Raw genomic sequence first — 20,119 nt, 5'->3', positions numbered from 1 at the left:
CACCGCAGACACAGAACAGGTTGAGTTCAGAACATCATGTTGTTATCTCTGTCTGCATTCCAATTTTCTTATACCTTGAATAATAAATTTCCATCAACATTACTACAGATTAGGAGTGGGATCGTTCTCAATGTATTTGCAGACACTCATAGTAAACATGTACCTGCACACACGCTCCAAAAGCTTTCCCAAAAAAATGCTTTGCAAGCCCAACTGACCGGTGATGTGTTGAACAGTTCCTTCCACTGAAGCTGCCATCTCTTAGAAAGGACATCACTGTGTTTTTAAACAGCACCGAAGATGTTAAGGCCAGGTTGGATGGGGGTTTGAGCAACCTGGTCTAGAGGAAGGTGTCCCCTCCTCATGGGAATTAGGTGATCTTTAAGGTCCCTTCGAACCCAAACCATTTTGTGATTCTGTGTTATGAAACAATTCAGGAGGAGAAAAGATAAAAGGTTACAAAGAACACAAAAAAAGCAAGAAACAGAAAGAAAAAACAAACAAACAAAACAAAACAAACAAACAAACAAAAAAAAACAGAAGGAAAGTTAGTGGTGCAGTAAGGTAAAGACAATAATCTTGGGAGTCAACCTATTCAAAAAATAGGAGAGAAAATACATAAATATATATAAAAATAGGAGAGAAGAAATAACAAAAGAACATTACTAAGCATGCATTTTGGGGTCCATCAAATATTAGCTCACACTAATATTTCATGTTTCTTAACTGCTCTCTAGCTTCCAACCAAGAAAATTCCACCACTGTGGGTGGCTCAGTACAGATGAAATGAAACTGGCAAGTAGGAACCCTAAAGCCAATTAATCTGAGCCCCTATTCAGTACAAATTTGAAAGCAATGTTGTCGTTATGAGCCAATTATAGACGTGCTAACTGGTATTCCTGCTATCGCTCCCAGATAACTACACCAGGATCTTTGTATATGGTCTTCTAAACTGTATTGGTCCTTACTAATACTAATAAATAATAAATAATACTAATACTAATAAATACTGAATAATAAATAATAATAAAAATTAAATAATAAGTACTAAACTGTATTGGTCCTCATTGATTTTTTTTTTTTTTTTTTTTACCCACACACAGTAACACCTTTTTTAATTAGGCAACAAAAATTAATTGAAAAGAAGGCAGTTACCGGTGTGCATGCTGAAGAATCAGAACTCAGCCAGCCTCAGCTGTGTTCATTGCAGACAGGAACAGTCCCACGTTTCACTTTTCAGGTGAATGCCACTGCCTATCCTGCAGGCATCCTGAAAACTGCTGTGATTGCTTCATGATAAACCAGCCTAATTAATACAAGTTGCCAGTAGGCTGAAGGCTGCTTTGCAAAGGGTGGGAATCCCGAGCATGCCAGCTGAAAAGTTTCTCAGCTCGGGACTTATCTGCTTTACACCTTCTGCCCATCTGCACTGAAGCCTTTCCCTCTGAAAGAGCACAGTTATTCAGAGAGGAGAACTTAAACTGCTTCTGAAGTTTAGCCGGTGACATTTACACAATGTTGATGGCATGTAACGTAGCTTTCTGGTCTAAATCAAACATATTTTAATCATCTTACTGAATACATGTTGCCTCAACTTGTAGACAGCCTACAACATGTCTTTTTTACTTCATTAGTGCATGCCTGTGAGCAAGCAAGGGGAGAAAATCCTTAACTTGGTCACAACATCTTTGCGAAGTGACACTGAGTATCTGTGCCATCCCACCCTTGCCAAAGCAAGTCTCAGGAGACAGGAATTAGAAGAATCATCTCATCCCCAGCCTGTAATGTCTAACCATCACGCTTAATAACTGACGGGAGAGAAAGAAAACAAGTTCAAAGAGAAAAACAGAAGAAGCAAGATCAAACTTTCAGCCCCGAAGCAAAAGAGGGTTAGCAATGTTTAAACCAATCCATCAGCCCCTGCATTCCCTAGCAATAATGCCACCGTCCTGGCTTGCAGTCTGTGGGGTTTGCATTTACCTTGGGGTTAGTGGTAGGCTGTGCTGGAGGAGACCCCTGTCCCGGCGTGCTTCATGAAGCTTTTTCTTCTGGGCTACGCGCGCCGCCTGAGTGGTCCCCTCTGCGCTGGAAAATATCCTGCAGCCAGAGAAATACGCTGCAAGAAGCTGCTGCTTCCTGGCAAATTTCACTAGAGTTAGCCAAGCAAACCCCTCCCAAGACCCAGCCCCTTTAGCCTCGGCTCATAGCGGGTGATATCATGGGCTTGTCTTGTAATCTGAGCAGAAGCACTGCAAACAGAACAGAAACGGGGGGAAAACCTAGCCAGGATTGCGAGGAAGGAGGTGGGTTAGGAATGTGAATGCTTTCTCAGGAAGTTCCTAGGGAACAAATAGTTGGAATCACATCGATATCAATGTTAAATAACGCTATGTGATTGATCACAGCACTTTTTAAGCACCCCAAGTTGGTTCAGAGCCTCAGTGCCAAGCACTCTCCCCATAAAAAGGGCTGCGTGGTCTTACAGCTCAGCATCTTCAAACTTAGATCCCTTTCACAGACTTTACAGCATGCCATCTCCACAGCTACTTGGGTATCACCAGCCTTAACCCTTCTGCATCCAGCAACTCGATATTTTCCAGCTGCTCAATATTAAAACTCTTAAATACAGCAGCTCAAGCTGCACAGACTTAAAAACCATCCTGATCTGCAGCAAGAGTTACTCCGTAGTCCTCAGTCCTGAGGACTAACTAGATGCTAAAAACAATTCTTAAAACAATAGCAGACCAAAAATCCTGACCTCAGCTGGGCCAGAAAATTCAGAGCATCTGTGATGCGAGCAGCTAGCAGTGAAACAGCAACACTGGACGGAGATGGTTGAAAGAACGCTTCCATCAAGAAAAAGCAGCTAAATCAATTAGATGTTATCCTGAGGACTGTAAACTTCTGCAATCTTTTCAGATGGAGTAGGTTTTGGTTTTAAAACTTATTTTTCCCCTCCCTTTATGCTTTTAATGCATCATAAGAAAAAAATAGAAGTAAACAGTTTTACAACAGTGAAAACAAAGAAACAAAAAACACACAATGGTTTTCAAATCTCTGTTCTAGAGAACACCTTCAAATTTTGATTTCTGACCCTATTTTGGGCAGCAACACATTCTGAAGTGTCAGGATTTCCCAAAGAATGGAAATTTATCCTCTCACCAGCTTTGGCCATGGGTACTGAAATCTATGTTTAATGGGATTTTCAAACACATTAGCAGAAAATTGATAGGCACAGAAAGAAGATCAGGTAGTCACAAAGGCTGATTTTAGAAGAAACGTCCCCATTTACTTCAGTATATTCATAGATGAAATGCTGAATTTGTAAAGGACTTTCTAGTAAACCCTTCCCTAGGACAAGTGTGCTACAGCCTTGTGCATGTCAGTCCTGCCTGCTTGCATACAAATTACCAAATTATCTTGAAAAATTAAAGTGCTTTATCTATATCTCTGGATACATTTCCAGAACCACAAGAACACATCTCCCACCAGACTTCTCCCCTTTTCCAGGTTTCCCATCACTTCCCAGAACCAAAAGTTCAGCCCAACAGGAGCAAGGTGCCGTTACTTGCTGTTTTACGAGATGTTCCCACCCCAAGGAGACTCTGCCAGGGAAAAATATTGGCAGGGAGATGATGACCACCTTCCCATGGGTTGGCAAAGCCTTCTACAGGACAATCCCCGAACATCAATCGTGTTAAAGGTGGAAAGAAACATTAGAAATAAGTGAATTGCTTCTTGGTGCAATTCCTGGAGATAGCAAGACGTCAGAGCTTGAGCCCACAAAGTCATTGAAACAAAGCTTTGCTCTTTCTCCCAAGAAATCAGCAGCAGTGGTCAACAGCAGTACACACAGTGCCCTAATTCTCCTGCATCAAACACCCATAAAATTATTGAAACGCTGCAAATTGTGATGAGCAGCACAGCTACCAGCAGAGCACCACCTGGTGGGTCATCAGCCTGGCTGGATTCGCCTTGCTCAGCCTCGGGGACACCAGGGGAAAAAACGAATCAGAGCAGAAGCTCCACGGAGCAGGGAACTATTTCAGAGCAGCAGGAAGCTGAAGGCAGTTTGGCCAGAGGAATGTGCGAGTGTCTGCTTGATCGGGGAACGGAGAAACATGACAGCCTGCTGGAGGAATGTTTGCCGAGTGCCTGGGTCGGGTAAGGATACGAGCAGCAAATGCCATGCAGGCTTCCAGCTGATGGAAGGGTTTGCTGGTTGCATAAAGAGAAGCATTCGGCGAGAATTCAGGAAAGTTCTTCAGGGTAACACGCTGGGTTCAGGGCAATTTGCTGCCCCCTTCGTATTGCAGCTGGTCAGGACTAAAAGACAAGCACCCAGCAAAATAAATTAACAAATAAATAAGAAAAAGGCTCTCAAAATGACACCATCTACAGGAAAAAGAAATGCTGCTTCGACTGGGTTTGCATCATTTGACCACGTAAAGAGGAGACCAGGGAAACCACTTAGGATATCCTGAGTTGGAAGGGGCCCACAAGGATCATCAAGTCCGCCTCCACACAAGACCACCCCAAAATCAAACCATACATCTGAAAACATCTGAAAACACCTCTTGAACTCCATCAGGCTCAGTGCTGTGACCATTGCCCTGGGGAGCCCATTCCAGTGCCCGAGCACCCTTCTGAAGAGCCCCACACCAGCACCCTAGGTGTTTCCTTCTGTATCTGCCCGAAGCACACACCTTGCCATATGGACAAGTCAAGACTGGATTTGACCAAGCAGCCACAGTCATGGTCTGTGCTCCCAAAAATTAGCCATGCGCTATTAGGTTCTATAATCTCCTCTAATCTTCAGTTCTTTTTAAAAGGGAAGGCTAATTTGCCTCACTGAGCCTCATGCTTTCACGCTGTAGACTCTCTGGAGCCACCGGTCCAAATCTCACCCAGGTCAACTTGACCTCTCGAATACACACAGCGGATACGCCGAGCTCCGTAAAGGTTGCTCTGCTCAGAGATGGTCCAGGCGATATCTGAAGAACTGAAGGACCTGGCTGTTTGGCGAGGTGTTAGCGACACGTGGCAATTTTCACACCAATTGGCCCCAGTGGAATATCCCTGCAACATGCAATCGGGGTTAGATCCCTGCTTTTGGGCTCACAGGATGGCCAAAAAACACCAATGGTTCTAGAGAAGTAGGTTAATGCATCCCTCAACAGAGGGATAAATTCATGTAATTCATGTAAATTGCTTAATCTCTACTGGAATTTCTATGACTTGCACATTAGGAGCTTGGTGGTGGCTGAACTGATTTCCCAGACCTCATCCTCTCACCCTTTTTATTTGGTTGCTGCTCCACCCGAACCATGGCAAGGTTTGCACAGTCCCATGGCCATGTGGCAACTGGAACCCAAAGCACCGTAAGCCAGAGCTGCTTCCATTCTGGGAGGGGCCCTTGCATGACAGAGCTCTTTTGCAGCCACCAAAGCTGGAAAAAATGAAATTCATTTTTGGTAAGAAGCAGCTTTAATCCTTTGAGATCTCTCTTTTTTCTGCTCTGCATGTGTTCTAGTTCACATGTCAGTGCAAGGCCGACAATGAGCACATTGCACTTACTGTCCCTCATCCACGTGATTTTCCCTGCTTTGCAGAGTCACCCCTTACAACTCCTCAGTGCTGCTATTCAGATTAGCTCACTGAAGACACTGCTGACCTCAGTGCTCTACAAAAACTCCAAAATGAGAGCTCTGCTGAAGTCCAGGCTCGTAACAAATAGCACATCAGAGCAGAAGCACGGGTCAGCCTCATGTAAGATCTCTTATAGCCACATCTTTCACCTCTGCGATGCACAATCCAGAGGTTAACACACCTTCTACATCCACTTACTACCCCCATTTCCATGCAAAGGAAAGGCTCCTAGACCCTAAAGAGGGTGAAAACCTGAAGCCCCGTGAAATACTCAGAAGAGCTGTGCCTGTGAGATGAAGTCTGTTCCTGTATTACGATGCTTACAAGGCAGCAGCTGTTCTTTCTCGGTCCCAGGCAGCTTGAACAAGAGCAGCACATCATGGAGAAAGCACGTACATCTTTCTTGCATTTCTAACCTTAACCCTGTCAAGAAAGGTGTAGGAGAGAGGCCAATTAGTACTGAAATTTCTCAACCTGAACATGAGTTTCTGGTCTTCCTAGGCCAAGGAAGACTCAAGCACAAGGCACTTCGCAAGCACTGTTCATTCTCTATCCGTACAAGCTAAAACTTGGAGATCCTGGCTGTCTTTTAACAATGATTTAAGGAGTCAGCTGCTGAAAGCCAGCTTCCCACAAGCAATCCCCAGAAAAACACAGGTGGCATGCAGAATCAGACCAGCACACGCCAAACATCCTTCCCCTTGATACAGGTTCTTGTTAGATTCTGTCTGTGCAACTTGGCCATAGAGGCAGAGATGAGCATAGGAGAGCATAAGCAGAGTGTTGCCCCCCAAAAATGTAAGTGATAAAAAAATAAAAATAAAAAATAGAGTGATTTCTAGAATGAAAAGCAGTTTATGAGAAATCCAGCTTCACCAAAAACACCATGGGAAAGTGATGTGAGCTAATCCCACGTGTGCAGTGAAACGACTTGCACAGTAAAACCCAGGAAGGATGATTGCGTTTTGTCACCCTACCCTGGGGGATGGCAGAGGTGCTAGAGGCTTACCATCCCCTCCCACTAGATGGCAAGAGTCCCCCTCAAACAGCAGAGCATCTGCAAGCACAGTCATGTGTGTCCAGAGGTCAAGAGGCGGAGAAGTGACTTCTGGCCCTGAAGAGCCCTGAGCAGCCAGAGCCAGCCTCCAGCGCAGCCTGTCGCAAGATTTATTTCGTTGTGATTGAGAAAGCTGCGTCCAGGAGAAAAGGAGAAGAGAAGAGGAACTGAAGTGAGCAGAATAAGGCCCTCTGAGTGTCAGAGGGGGAGGATAACCAAGAACACAATGTACTGCTCTCCATTACACCCGGGCAACCGCAGCAAATCCCTCCACATCCTTAAAAGACATTATGGAAACATCTGTTTTAATGTCTTTTGTGCTGATTCACTCTGACGAGCCAAAGAGTGTGTCTTAACAAGGTCAGCCTCCACCAGCAGTTCTGCTCTCATGCAGAAAACCTGAACAATTAGTTCAGAGACTCCAGCTGCTGAATTTGCAAGAGGGCTCACTGCAGGGGCAGGGCAGGGGCTGCAGATGGGAACATCTAGGCAGGAGATGCATTACACACTGAGTCTGATCTCACCATTTCCTTAACGTCCTTCACATCTGTGTGGATCAGCAAGGAGCTGAGCACTGCCAGCTTTCACGGCAGGTGATGCACTAGGAGTTACCTCTGTGTATTGCTGCCTGCCAGTTTTGGCCATGACAACCAAAAAAAGCCCACTTAATGAGAAAAAAAATAAATGGTACTGTTGTAATCCCGTTTGCAAGACACCACTGGGATTATCAGCAAAGAGAAATGCTGGTAAAATGCCATACATGAGACGTAGGATTAGAGAACATCTTTGATCTGGAGGTTCAAATCCTGCTCTACACATTAATTGTAGCAGAGAACAGAGCTGGTAACTTACAGGACCCTGGAAAGCATTTAGATTTTAGGAAAACCAGGGCATCACATTTGTGACTTCGTGCATTTGTAAATTGCCTGGTACAAGCGTGCTGAGTGCTCCCTTTTGAAGGTCAGTGCCCTAAAAAGCATCTCTAGCACCACAAATCGCTCATCACCTATGAAAACATTACTTGGGAGTGGGTTAGCAATCTCCTAGCACTTCCCACCCATCCAAAGATCTCCAAAAACGAGCAGGTGAGAAAGTCATTGTCATCCTCCCAGTCTTTAACGAGAGGGAGGGTGACCTGAAAAACAACCACCAGGACCAGGTCCCCGAAAACTACGCCCACAGGAGCTAGCACCCAGGGAGAGGGACACAGCAAGCCCTCACGAGGCTCGTTTCAGCTTACAAAGAGCTTCATGCGTTATTTAGTAGCAACAATGGCAGAAACAATGGGACAAGAAAGAACAAGGTGCCCCCGATCAGGCACGCCATCCAGTCACTGCTGTTGACTGTCCCCTTCGCAGGGTGCTGCGGAGAGGCAGAAAACCCTTTTGTTTTCACCTGTTGTAGGGTTACCTTGGTAGGGCTGGCGTTCCCAGAGGAGCTGTGTGCCTCTCCCCTTCCCCAGGCTCTCCATCTCCACCAGTACCCATGTCTCCCAAGCATTTCTTCCATTAGGGGCCACACTCGGCCCTGTGTTTGGACGTTTCCCATACACACAAACAAAGCAACAAGAAGATGAGTGATACGTTTAAGAGGCCGTGAAGCCAAAAGCTTCAATATTGCTCTCCTGTCCGTTCCAGGTCACCGGGGAAGGTCAGAGAGCAGCGCCCTTGCCTCTCCTTTGTGCTTTTCTGCATGCCTTACCTGTCCTTAATGGACCTGGAGAAAGGACAAGGCGAAGAGAAGAAGCAGAAGAAAGAAAACAAAGCATGTTAATGCAGAAATGGACACAAACAGATAAACATTGCCATTGGGACTCAGAAATCCGAGCCCAGGGACAGCAATACCTGTTTTCACTCAGTACCTAAGTCTCTCAAAGGAATCTTGTTTCCCCTCTTGTTGTTGTTTGGTGTAGTCCCTTGGGAGAAGGCTTGTCCAGGGGGTGGGGTGGGATGGAAAAACTTTTTTTTTCTCCTAAATAATCTGAAGCTGCAAAAAGAGATCCAAGAATAAGGTGGTTTTAGTCTCCATCTCAGGAAATGCCCCAGATACACGGCAAACTTCATCCTCTTCCAGAGCCCCTGCCCCATCAAATCCCTACAGATGAACAGGAAAAGAGAAAAAACACAACAACAAAACCAAATATAAATCCCCCATGACACACATTAATTCTAAGCACTGGGACAAGACGGCCAGATTTCCAAAGAAGGTAAGAGCTGAACCTGCAGCCCCTTGTCCCAGGATAATCCAAGTGCCAAAAAGCACAGCAGCCCGGTAGATCCAGGCATTTAGGCTTGGCACTTCACTGATTGCTTTTGAAAATCTGTGCCTCCTCCCCGTGCCTGTTGGGCTTTAAGCTCTTAAAGCAATTAAAGGCACCCGCATATCTGTCAGCCTCGATATAGCTAAGACGCAGCAAACTCACAGAGAGCGCTGGTGGGAAGGGCCTCACGCTGCCCATGTGCTGAGATCTTGCTGTTTTCTGCAGGAAGATGATGCACAGACAGCAGATCTAGGTGTCCCGTCCCTCTATGCCATATACTGGGCTGCCAAAGCCTCGTTAGCCGTTAATCAGCAAGGAGCACCTCCGAGGCAATGCCCCTGAGGAGCAGACCGCTCGCCAGTCCTACCCCGCAGCCCGTCCCATCGCCTCGGAGACACAGCAGCAGCGAGGCTACGGGAGCAGGGTGACCTGCAGGGTGCTCTCATCACCTCCTGCACTGACACAGCTCCCTGACCACACCAGAAGCTTGTGCATGTAGAATCTGCCCAGCACTTGGCACCATTTTGTTCCCCTACGCACGCCCTGATGGCCAGGCTGGTACTCAAAGCACTATTTAATAGTCTCTCTTCTAAAATACACATCCCCAGGACAAACCCTTCTTATTTCCATCCCCCAAATCCAAGCATATCCCATTTTCAGCATTAAATACAGCTCCTGCAAGAAGCAAATGCTAGAAGTTCAAAGTCACTGGTGCTCTACTCCTGGAGGTACAGGCCAAGGACAATCAATACGTTTACAGCTCTGCATCCTAAGAATGCTGAAAATCCTCTCAACGCACCCACCCCTCTCCCAGCAACAGCCATCTACCAGAAGACTGCTGCTAAATCAACCTGAAGGGACCAGGCAGCTTCTCTGCAAACCATTCTTCCCACTTCACTCCCCTCCCCAGCATCCTACCACGTTCCTACTGCATCTTCTCTGTATAGAGCACATTTCCTTCTCCAGCAGTGCTAAAACCTTTCATTTTGAGGCTAGAATGCCTCAAATAAGCAGTAGCACTGCTGAAGAGCACCAAAGCACAGCAAAGTCTGTTTTCCTTTAGCCCTATCTTCTCCCAGTCCTTATATGCTCGCTTCTGATGAGTGAAACGGCTTTCCCCTGGGTGCCCTTTGGAAAATTGATTAACTCATTAACTCAGCTGCCTCTCACTATGCCCCCTGCACCTGTGGGAGATCAATGGATTAACTGCAGGCTTTCTGGGAGTAAATAGAGCCCCCGTGCTACACCTGATGCTCTCTGGACTCCTGTCAGTCCATGAAACTGGGGACAGTCACTGTTGTAACTGCTGGGATTCAGGGTTTAAAGAAACTCAGCCGATTCCCCAGCAATCTTTTAGTTAACGTTACAGCCGTAAAGATGTAATGCAGCAGAAAACCTGCACGCACACACAAAAACACAAATCCAAAAAGCAAGGAGAGACAAAGTTTATTGGGAGGAAAAAAAAAAAAAAAAAAAAAACAAGCTGTGAAAGTGAGGGTCAATGACTGGCATTAGCATTACAAATTGACCCTTCTCAGGCATGGATATCATTCTATTTAAGAGGAAGTCTTGTTTGGACCCAAAATGTTTTTCTCGAGTGTTTTATGATCTTTCAGAAGTATTTTGTATTTGAGACACGCCATCTCTCCTGCTAAAAGATGCTTGGCATATGCCTGGATAGTGCCAAGTCACACCCGGACACTTCCTCTCCACTTTACCAGTAACGTCAATCCTTGTCCGAAGGGGAACTGCTTTATCTAAGCACACAATTAGAGGCTCTGTACTCAGTTTTAAGCATCTCAGAAAGAGGAAGTACCGGCTCTGTAGCAATCAACGCTGTCAGTTGTCTGATAACAATTATCAGCCTACGAGTGCAAGAGGTTTGTGCTGCAGTTTCAGACACCAGAAGTGAGAGGTGTGCAGCCTGTGCATTCACTCAGAAAAAAATAGCTCAAAAAAAACCAGCAGAATATAAAACAGACCCTCAGGTTTGTCTGTTCATGAAAACAGAAGTGATTTATACTGCGCAATAAAATATCCATACACCAGAAGTTCATATAAATCCCACTTTTAATCATGGACAAATTTACTTTTCAAGTAAAATTAACAGCTTTAAATAAAATATAAATTAACAGTTCAGAGTACTCAAAACCAAAAAAGACATTGTGCACATCTACTCTAGCAGAAACAAGCCTAGGCATATTCCAGTTCTCTTCACCTTACTGGAGTTTCAGGGCAATCTCTGAATGAAACAGAAATAAAAGATTAAAAAGGAGTGAGGTTTGCAACTACGGAGATATAGCTTCCTAGATAAAAGGGACAGATATTTGTGGTACCAGGTAACTGTCACAAATAAAACTGATTTAAGTAGTTCTGTGGAAGTACAGCATTGGATGCAATAGATTTTTCTTCTCCATCACCGTACTTATTCCACAATATAAAATGAGAAAAGCTGATCTAAGAAGTTTTCTAACTGCTTTCGAAAACCCTGCACTTCCTTTTCTTTGACTGAGGAGATCCAGAACTGAGAAGTCTAGCAATATCAATCCTGGAATCTGGAAAAGAAAATAAAAATATAGCTCATTCATCCTAGCTAACAGCATTTCACAGTCTCACCCACAGGATGAGAACTCACACTCACTCTTACCACACATAGCTTAAGTTGCTTCCTCTCACTGGCATCGAGTTTTTACTCGCCCCATTACACACAAAAGTGCAATATTAAAAAAAATAAGTAATTTTTGGCAGATACTGTCTAATGAGACTAAGCCAAATTGACCCCCGTTTTCCCAAAGTCTAGCTGAATTCCACGCTCTGGCCAATCTTCTTCTTCAATGATTTAAAGGGACAAAAAGGAGAAACCCTGAGGCAAAAATGGCTTTTTGTGCAGGAAGTCCAATAAAAGCTCTCCATCACAGCATCTCATAAGGCTCCTGAGATCTTCTGTGGTGGGAGGCCTTCCTCGATCCATAGGGAAGTGGACGAGCTATTACGCAGCATTCGCCTGTGGATCCGTCTGAGCCTTAGCAGATAAAGCAGGATGGAGAGCAGCACGATCAGAAAACAGACAAAAAACAAATAGTGATTGTAAACAAAAGAGAAGCTCCTCCAGTGGGAGTGACTTCCACGGAAGTTTTCTTGCTGGATGTCTCTGAAAAGAATCGAAGAGAGAAGAGACATAAATTGCAGATCAAGCCTTGCCTCCAAAGTATCTTACTAAAGAAAACAGAACCCCTTTTAGTAAAATACACTTTATCAAGCATTACTTGAGCTACCTGAAATACATACTCAGGTTCTGTATAATGCACTAGAAACAGCCTCTTGTCTCCCCCTATCTGTCAGCTGCTTTGCTATCACTGTACCTTTCCTCAGAAAAACTCTTCCCTTCCATCCAAAAACCATTTCCAGACATCTGAGAAAACAAGGGGTACCTTAGAGGTAAAAACCGTGTTCGGTAAAGAATGGCTCCCAACGTCCACTGCACCTCCTTATCGTACACCTGTAGGGCTGTTTTCAAACTGTTGTAGCTCACAGGAAAAGAGAAGCCACTGTGAAATACTTCATACATCCAGGCAGACTTAAAACACTGGTACCTACAAAAAAAGAGGGTCATCTAGTCAGGCATTTAATTTTCTGGCAGTTACAGAGTCCCAAAGGACTAGGGAGCACACTTCGACATGGGACTATCAGTAACTTTTGTGGCTGATGCAATATTTAAGGTTATATTCACACTTACAGTGATTTCATTAAATGGACCATTTGGACATGACCGCTCCCTGGCAACTCTGCCTGAACGAATTTGCTGTACAAACACAAATACTTACTTCAATCTGTGGAGATCAGCATGTGATGCATAAAGACCACGGTCAAAACGTTCCCGCAGGACAGACCACTTAGTGGCACAATAATCCTTAAAGAATGGAAAAAAAGAGATATAAACATTACTTCTGTCTTGAAAAGAGCAAAATGCCACTAGATAAGATGCTCTGTAAATACCAAAGGCTAGAAAACTCAAAAATAACAGTTTCCTTTGCATTGCTATTAAGTCTGACCACAAATTTCACGGTGTTTTGTACAAAACCATTTTGACCCGTACTCTGCATTTGTGGTAAAATTAATATTCAGTAGGACTTAAATTGTTTAGTCATCCACTTGGAGACGAAGCCTGTTCTTAGGGCTCTGACAAAGCAGGTTATGTTCCTCTAGTTTACACTGTGGTATTACTATCCCCAACTGGCTGATCCCTGTTAGGATTAACATCTGGAAAACTGGTACAGAATACATAAAACAAAAGAAAAAGGAATTTTAAGACATTCCTAAATAGAAGCAAGAGGTGGAAACAGCATGGACTCCTCCAGTATCAACAGTTCTTCTGGAACTGGACCACCCTGCCTCCTAGTGCTTTTACAGAATAGCTGCTTCAAACTAGAGTTTCTCCGAAGAATACTTTACCTTTGCAGCTTTAGTAAATTTAGCAGCATTGTAATCTCCTCCCATGCGCAACACATCCTCAGTGCAGTAATAGAACTCTGAGAAGCCGTAGAATTCACTGTTCTGAAAGTGCACGGCAGGCTGATAGACACCATTTAGAGATGTCTGGGTTTCGTTAGTCTTGTTCATGAACGGCTGAATAATTTCACGACACAGATTGAAGTCTCCTGTTCCCCGCAAATACATTGTCTGTCCGTTTTGATGGATCTCATCCTGAGCATCCAGGGGCAGGCAGGGATCTAAGTATGGTGCATCAGAAGTCATGCCAGTCTCTTTGCCCAGCAGTCTGGTAAAAAAAAAAAAAACAACACAAACACAGTAACAACTGCAGCTTAAAAACACCAAACTCCAAATTACACCAGCATCAAAACAAAACAGCATCCTCATTTAAAGAAACTCCAGCGTTGCACATAGCACACCAGAAATTACGTTTTATATCGGGATACTTTACTAAATATATTTAAATTTGGAGTTACAGAAGCTGTATCTCCAAGGAATTGAAGCTAGTTACCTGTTCTTAAGTACTGTGCTGGTAAATAGGCTGTCTTCGTATCTCTGGCGTGCTGCATTCCCTCCGAAGCCAAGGAATGTTGCGACATAGACTCGATACACATGCTCCGTTTGATGAGCATCACATCCCAGGTTGAATTCTGCAAGCAAGTTTTTGGCAACTTCCTCCTGTAGGAGCAGAATCACTAAGATTAGGTATAAACAACATGAACCAGAACCTGATACGAGCTCTTTGAAAAACAAGACGCCCTTGATATCTTTAAACATCAATCCTTACACATCTATTTTGCTTTTTATAGGTCCACATTACCTTCGATTTGATAGGGAGTGCAAAGCATATTACTTATAGACAATTGCACTGGATGTTATTGATACTTAAAGAACTGCTACTACGGATACTGAAGTACCTTTTCCCATGGAAAAGGATGTGCTACAGCTAGGAAGCTCAAAGATACTACTTCTGACCAAGTTCCCACACTACTGATTTACGGTCTACCCAGCAGCGCTGTTCTTCATTTTTCAATGTGGAAGTTTTCAAGGTTTCCAGGAAATCTCTGTCAGTCACTCAGCTCTTTCCACATACCATACATCAGTCGCTTGCAGTAACTTCCCAAATATTTAGGGGATGTGTAGCAGAAGCACTTCATGTAGAACACGCTTAGATAAGTAGAACAACATTGCAGGGTTTCCCACAGATGTTATAAATGAGAAACAGCAGCGAGACTGTAAGCACCACAGTCAGTTATTCTTTTTTGTTTAGGAACCCTAACAGGTTCCCCAGCCAGAATACCTACTTTGTATCAGCTTATGCTCAGATAAAGCCATACAAAAGTCATCAATTAGTTGCAACTCTTTTTTCCAATTAATACTTGACCAGGGCAATCCACTCTGAATCTGAATGCCCACACTTTTAATAGTCCAAGCTATTTGTTACACCACCTGTCTGAAAGGCAGGGTAGTTACTAAAACCTGTAATAATGAAAAACCATAATTTGGTTTAAAATATACATATATATAAAATATAAAATACGCATCTCATTACAACAGTGCACTGAGAGTCAAACCATGGGGCTCTTATGCTCTTCTGACTTTAGACAATTTCTCAGTGATGTCAATGGGTGGTTATCTGACTTCAAAAATTCAGAAGCTACCTTAGAACTCAGTATACTGCAGTTAGAGCAAATTACATCCCCTTTAGGGCTTTCAGCAAAGAAATTTGCTTCCTTGAACAGATAACTTGTGCTGAGGATGTAAGTAGTATTTTAAACTGCACTGTTATCCTCACGCCCTGCTTCTTCGGTTTTTACCAACCCAACTTATAAAGGAAAAAAGACATATCTTACACAAGTTCTTATAAAAAATCAAACTTTTGGTCTCTAAAACAGTCTCCTAAGTGTAACACAGATTTCAAGTTGTATAAACACACATGCACACGCACACACAAAGAATGCAATTAAACTTAGAAGTAAGTGACAAAAACACAAATGAGTTGCTTAGCTGATGAAGGGCTCATATTTGCCATCTTCTCTTGCCTTTGTTTTGGATGTGATGTAATGAAGGAGAGGACTCAAACCAAAGAAAACAAAAGAACGAAAATGCATTAAAATAAACCAAAATGAAAAGAAGAAAGTTGCACAGATAATAACCTGCTGTGAAGAGGCAAAGCTTACAGTTTTAGGGACTTCGTATGCTATCTGAGTCGACACTCCGCCCATGTCAAGAATACCCACTGTCCTCTTACGGAAGATAGCCTCTTTGTTTTCGCTGCCTGGGACGTGCACCTCCACAATGGCTTCATCCTCTGGATAAAAAAAATGAAAAAAAAATTGAAAAAATACTGCTAGGATAGGTGTAAAGCAGCACTGCACTATTTGTAGTGTTTTTTATTTTGTAGCAATGCAGATCACTAACTTTCATGTACAAGTTAAACAAACATCAGCATCTGCACATGTCCAGTTCACTAAAATCTTTATCTAAAAACACACCATCAACAGTGAAAGCACAGCAATGCACTTAAATCCTTCAGAAGATCCAATTCACAGTTAAGATACTTACCATCATCTGTATGTTCAAATCTTCCAAGAACAAAGTTGATGCCAATCCACGCATACACTCCTACACGCATAAGAAAACATATTTGGACATTTCAGGAATATCTTAAACAGGATTTTTTTTTTTTTTGCATATGAGTTATTATATCACTGCTCATTATTTTCTATAATAAATTTATTTAAACGTTAAACATTCCTGACACATTATTCTGCTTCTTTTCTGCGTTAAGATTTGGACAAAAATCCCAATTCAATATATTACAGTTTGATGTCAAAATTTCATGAAAAGCACGTTAGCCTTTAAAATGATTTTAAGCCTCTAGCAAGTCAAGCACAATCAAACACTGCTCCTTTAGAAACCATTTTTCCCACTCCTCATCAAGAATGTTGTGCCTTATTCTGATACTCCCCCCCAAAGGGTGAGAAAATGGACTAAAATCCTTGCTAAGTGTAGATGAGTTATTTTCACTGCTAATTAGAAAACATTTAGACAAGCTAGATCACAGCAGATGATTATCTCCACACTCCATCTGTTGCCACTGAGGAATAAGGTCTCACAACTGAACCAGAATTTTAAAAAGCCATAAATAAATAAAAAATTATCCAAGTTGCACCCGGAAAGTAATAAATGTTTCAAAGATTAAAATTATTTTTCCAACATTAACCTACCTTCCTGCTTCCCTGAAATAACCTCTGCGTGTGAGTCCGAAAACAGAAAATCAAAATGCACAGGAATATCAGTGAGCAGATCTTCAAGTATCGCCTTCTGCTGGCTGCAAAATTACATTTTGAGCAGTTAAAAATAGCCAAAGACACCGAGCTCGCTATTCTAAACACTAAAAATAAGACAGCCAATAACCTTTCTGGCAGAATCCTCATTCCTGCAGTGCACAGAATATAAAGAGGAGTCTCTTTGTGTTTTGCACGGGGCACGTGTTCAGCAGCAAAGCTCAGAAGTGGAGAAATGTAATCACTGACCTTCTCAGGAGAGTTGGCAAACTCTGAAATACCTAGCGAAACAGATAAATTCGAAAGTGAAGCAACTCAAGCTTTGGGTATTTCCTGCCTGGGAAATCTTGCTAACCAACACACAAAGCAGAAACAAACAAACCAAAACCAAACCCAGGAAATCAACTGCAGAAATAAGAAATGAATAATTAAGCTAACACTTAATCATCCTCTAAACATTAAACAAAAGGCTGTGCTGGCTACATTACCTATTCAAATAATTGGTTCAGATTGCTTTAGAGAAAGCAGATTACTTATTCACTAAATAAACAGGCCCGAGTTAACTGACAACTGTCTCAGTAAGCAGACAAACCTCTCCCTCCTGCCTGTCAGTGTCACGTTTCAAGCTCTAAAGATGAACAAAGCTGTCTGCAAAGCAAACTTAAAGAAATCTGAAGGAGTGCCACGCTGACAACTTGCAAGTATCCTTTACCCAGACATTTTAAATATAGAGATTGAAAAAACAAAAGGTTGGACAGGCAGCTAGCTAGAAAAATCACTGCAAAATAATTTCTTTCCAGTACCTGGTTTAATTTTCATAACCACCGGTTTTCTGTTCTTGTCCCTCATCTGTTTTATGTCCAGCAGGTCATGGGGGTTACCGTTGTGTCTCGGCCAGCAGTACACAAAAATCCTAGAGCCGCTGCTGCCACAGTCCACAACGATTCCATAATTCAGGTTGGGGTTGTTTGTGTCTGTAGCTTCGGTGTCGGTTACCCGGGCACGATATCTAGAAGAAAACTTGGCGTTACCACCTGGCAACCGAGTTCCATATGGAAGCTTCTCCCAGCATCAGACTCCAAACAGGACAACAGTTTCCATCACAGGAATCACAGCTTTCAGTAGCATGCTGAAGAAAAGTGACATGCTACCCATAATAATCAAACTCCCAGAATAAATACCAAAAGCGACTTCCAGAAAAAAAATATCACTTAACATTCTTGCACCTGTAGTTCTCCTACCCTGCTACAAAAACTTTAAAGAAGTTATTAGAAAGCTGAATTGCTGATAAATTGAAAGAAATGTAGAAGGAAAATACCATTAACAAAACAAATTTTTACTCATTTTTCCCAATTTGTTTATTTTACTAACACTTTCTGCCAGTGCCTTGTTTTTCATGCCCAAACTACATTTTTTTCCTCTCTCCCAGAGTCTTTTCAGCTCTCACCTGTGGAATCTTTTGTCCCTGGAGGCCCGCCCGTACTTGTTGCGGATGACAACCAGCGAGTAGTACAGCAAGGAGACAGCGGCAGCCAGAATCCCGATCACCACGATCTGCCGCAACGTCGTGTTGAGCACGCGGGGACACCCCACAGGGGAGATACTGAAGTGCCAAGAGGCAGGAAGCAAACACGAGATGCTGATCCTAAAATTCAGAGAGGATAATCTGCTTTGCTACCAAAAAGAGGTGTAGAGCATTCTGAAACGAGCCAAATGGAAACATTTATCAGAGAGCTTCTGCCTTTGCTATGTTCTAGCTCATTTTTGCTCATGCTCTGACTTCAGTTTAGACTATTTCCACATTCCCACCTCTGAATTAATCACTAGCCATGAATTCACAATCAGGTTCCCCGTCCTTTGCTCAAACACCACCAGATTTGGGCAGTTCCTTGAGGATCCTTACCTCCCCATCTCAGGCTATGAGCAGGACCAGCGGGCAGCAAGCAGCTGGCGTTCCAGCATCAGCCGGTCACCTCTGACTGACACGGCACAATCACTCTCAAAGCCATTGCGCTTCTGGGCCTGAAGTGAAGAACAGGAAGAGACAGGTGATTGTCTGGATATCGTGACAAACAGCACTGCAGGTTGAGGGAGAAGATCCCTCCGTGAGGCCACACCAGGAGTGCTGAGCCCCGCTTTGAGCTCCTCAGGACAAGACACATCTGGATGAACTGCAGCAAGTCCAGCACAGGACCACAAAGATAAGTAAGGAACTGAAGCACTCATACGAGGAAAGGCCAAAAAATCGGATTGTTTTCACTCTCCCCTACAAATATCTCCCTGAAGGATGTAAAGAAGCGGGAAGCACTTTCCTCAACGGTACCCGCTGATGAGAGGCACCAACCCAAACACAATAAATTCCACCTAAACCTAGGGATATCCTTGCCTGAGGGCAGCTGGACACAAACACCGGCCCATCCCTGCAGATAACACCCGACTGGATGCAGCCTGTGCCAGCTGGGCTGCCCCGCGCTCAGCTCAGGAAGCCGAGAGGAGCTCAGCACCCCCAACCCCACGGCTACAAACCCTAAAACCATTAAATCTGGACAAACTCTCCACCACCACCTCGCCCACCACCCCCTGGGCACACCCCCTCCCTGCCAGGAACCGCCTCCCCCTCCCCACCCCCTTCACACCCCTTTTTAACCCCCCACCGCCTCCACACAACCCCCCCCACAGCCCCTCACACCCCAGGCCCGGCCCCACAACCCCCCCCAAACCCCTCCCGGGGAGCCCCGGCCCAGCCTCGCCCCCTCCCCACTCGACCCCAACAGCACCCCCAGATACCGGGGCCTCCCCCCGGGGCTCAGCAGCCGCCGTTCCCCACCCGAAGCCCCCCCAGAGGCCGCCGTTGCCCCCCCCCAGGGCCTAGGCCCGGCGCCATCCCCGCACCTCCGCGTTCGCCGCCTAGCAACGGGCCCCAGCGCCACTTCCAGGAGGCGCCGCCGGACGTGACGCAAGCACGCGCAGACGTGGCGCTGGGATGGAGGTGAGGATGGGAGGGAGGGATTGATGGGGGCGTGGCTTGCGGGAAAGGGGCGTGGCTTATAGAATGGGCGTGGCTGTCGCGAGGGTGCCGCGGAGGGGGCGTGGTCTCGGCGTTGGGGGCGTGGTCTCAGCGCTGGGGTGTGTGGTCTGGGTGCTTGGGGGCGTGGCTTCGGTCATGTGGGCGTGGCCTCGGCGGTGGCGGGAGCGCGGGCGGGCGCTAGGACCCAGCGGGGAGCCGCTCGCTAATTGCAATTACGGGGTTAATGACCGCGCCGCGCTGGGCAGGCGGGCACCAACGGCGTCCCCGGCATTGCACGCGTGGGAGCACGCGGATAGTTGCTTGGCCACGGCGAGGCACGCTGCTGTGGGGCCAGCTGCACCAAA

At 44.7% G+C, this 20,119-nt stretch overlaps 2 protein-coding genes across 5 annotated transcripts in view; both read right to left on the bottom strand.

Annotated features, from left to right (window-relative positions):
• The window catches only part of LOXL2 (lysyl oxidase like 2), a 52,859-nt gene extending 42,834 nt beyond the window's left edge, over window positions 1-10,025 (bottom strand). Inside the window, exons 1-4 of one of the 3 annotated variants that reach the window (XM_084499451.1) lie at window positions 9,888-10,025; window positions 8,551-8,692; window positions 8,117-8,233; window positions 1,981-2,097 (exon numbers count right to left, since the gene is read on the bottom strand). The gene's annotated coding sequence lies outside the window, so the exon portion shown is untranslated. Of the gene's footprint in view, window positions 1-1,980; window positions 2,098-6,658; window positions 6,840-8,116; window positions 8,234-8,407; window positions 8,426-8,550; window positions 8,693-9,887 lie in introns of those variants that run through there. The other 2 variants (XM_084499450.1, XM_084499449.1) reach the window with 2 other exon arrangements.
• A 993-nt stretch (window positions 10,026-11,018) lies between these two features.
• On the bottom strand, window positions 11,019-19,801 carry ENTPD4 (ectonucleoside triphosphate diphosphohydrolase 4). Of its 2 annotated transcripts, none has more exons than XM_084499631.1 (13): window positions 19,640-19,801; window positions 18,651-18,769; window positions 18,195-18,392; window positions 17,551-17,756; window positions 16,878-17,028; window positions 16,688-16,791; window positions 16,023-16,082; window positions 15,614-15,768; window positions 13,969-14,135; window positions 13,419-13,743; window positions 12,791-12,876; window positions 12,398-12,559; window positions 11,019-12,117 (listed from the first exon to the last, which is right to left on the bottom strand). In XM_084499631.1, the coding sequence occupies exons 2-13, from the start codon at window positions 18,656-18,658 to the stop codon at window positions 11,889-11,891; spliced, it is 1,851 nt and encodes a 616-aa protein (XP_084355757.1). In that variant the 5' UTR covers window positions 18,659-18,769; window positions 19,640-19,801; the 3' UTR covers window positions 11,019-11,888. The 2 variants fall into 2 exon arrangements, with proteins under 2 accessions (XP_084355757.1, XP_084355758.1); XM_084499632.1 differs by having other exon boundaries at window positions 15,638-15,768.
• Window positions 19,802-20,119: the final 318 nt, after the last annotated feature.

The sequence above is a fragment of the Aythya ferina genome (assembly GCF_964211825.1).
Source record: "Aythya ferina genome assembly, chromosome: 27".
In the NCBI taxonomy this organism is placed as follows: Eukaryota; Metazoa; Chordata; class Aves; order Anseriformes; family Anatidae; genus Aythya; species Aythya ferina.
Note: the sequence above shows the minus strand (reverse complement) of the source record. Positions and strands in the feature narration are given on the sequence as shown.

What these genes read in the sequence shown, in the direction of transcription:
- ENTPD4 (XM_084499631.1), bottom strand. An exon ending in GGTTATGAAAATTAAACCAG is followed by an intron (nt 17,029 to 17,550) that starts GTACTGGAAAGA and finishes CTGTTTCGCTAG; the next exon opens with GTATTTCAGAGTTTGCCAAC. An exon ending in AATTTACTAAAGCTGCAAAG is followed by an intron (nt 12,877 to 13,418) that starts GTAAAGTATTCT and finishes CCATTCTTTAAG; the next exon opens with GATTATTGTGCCACTAAGTG.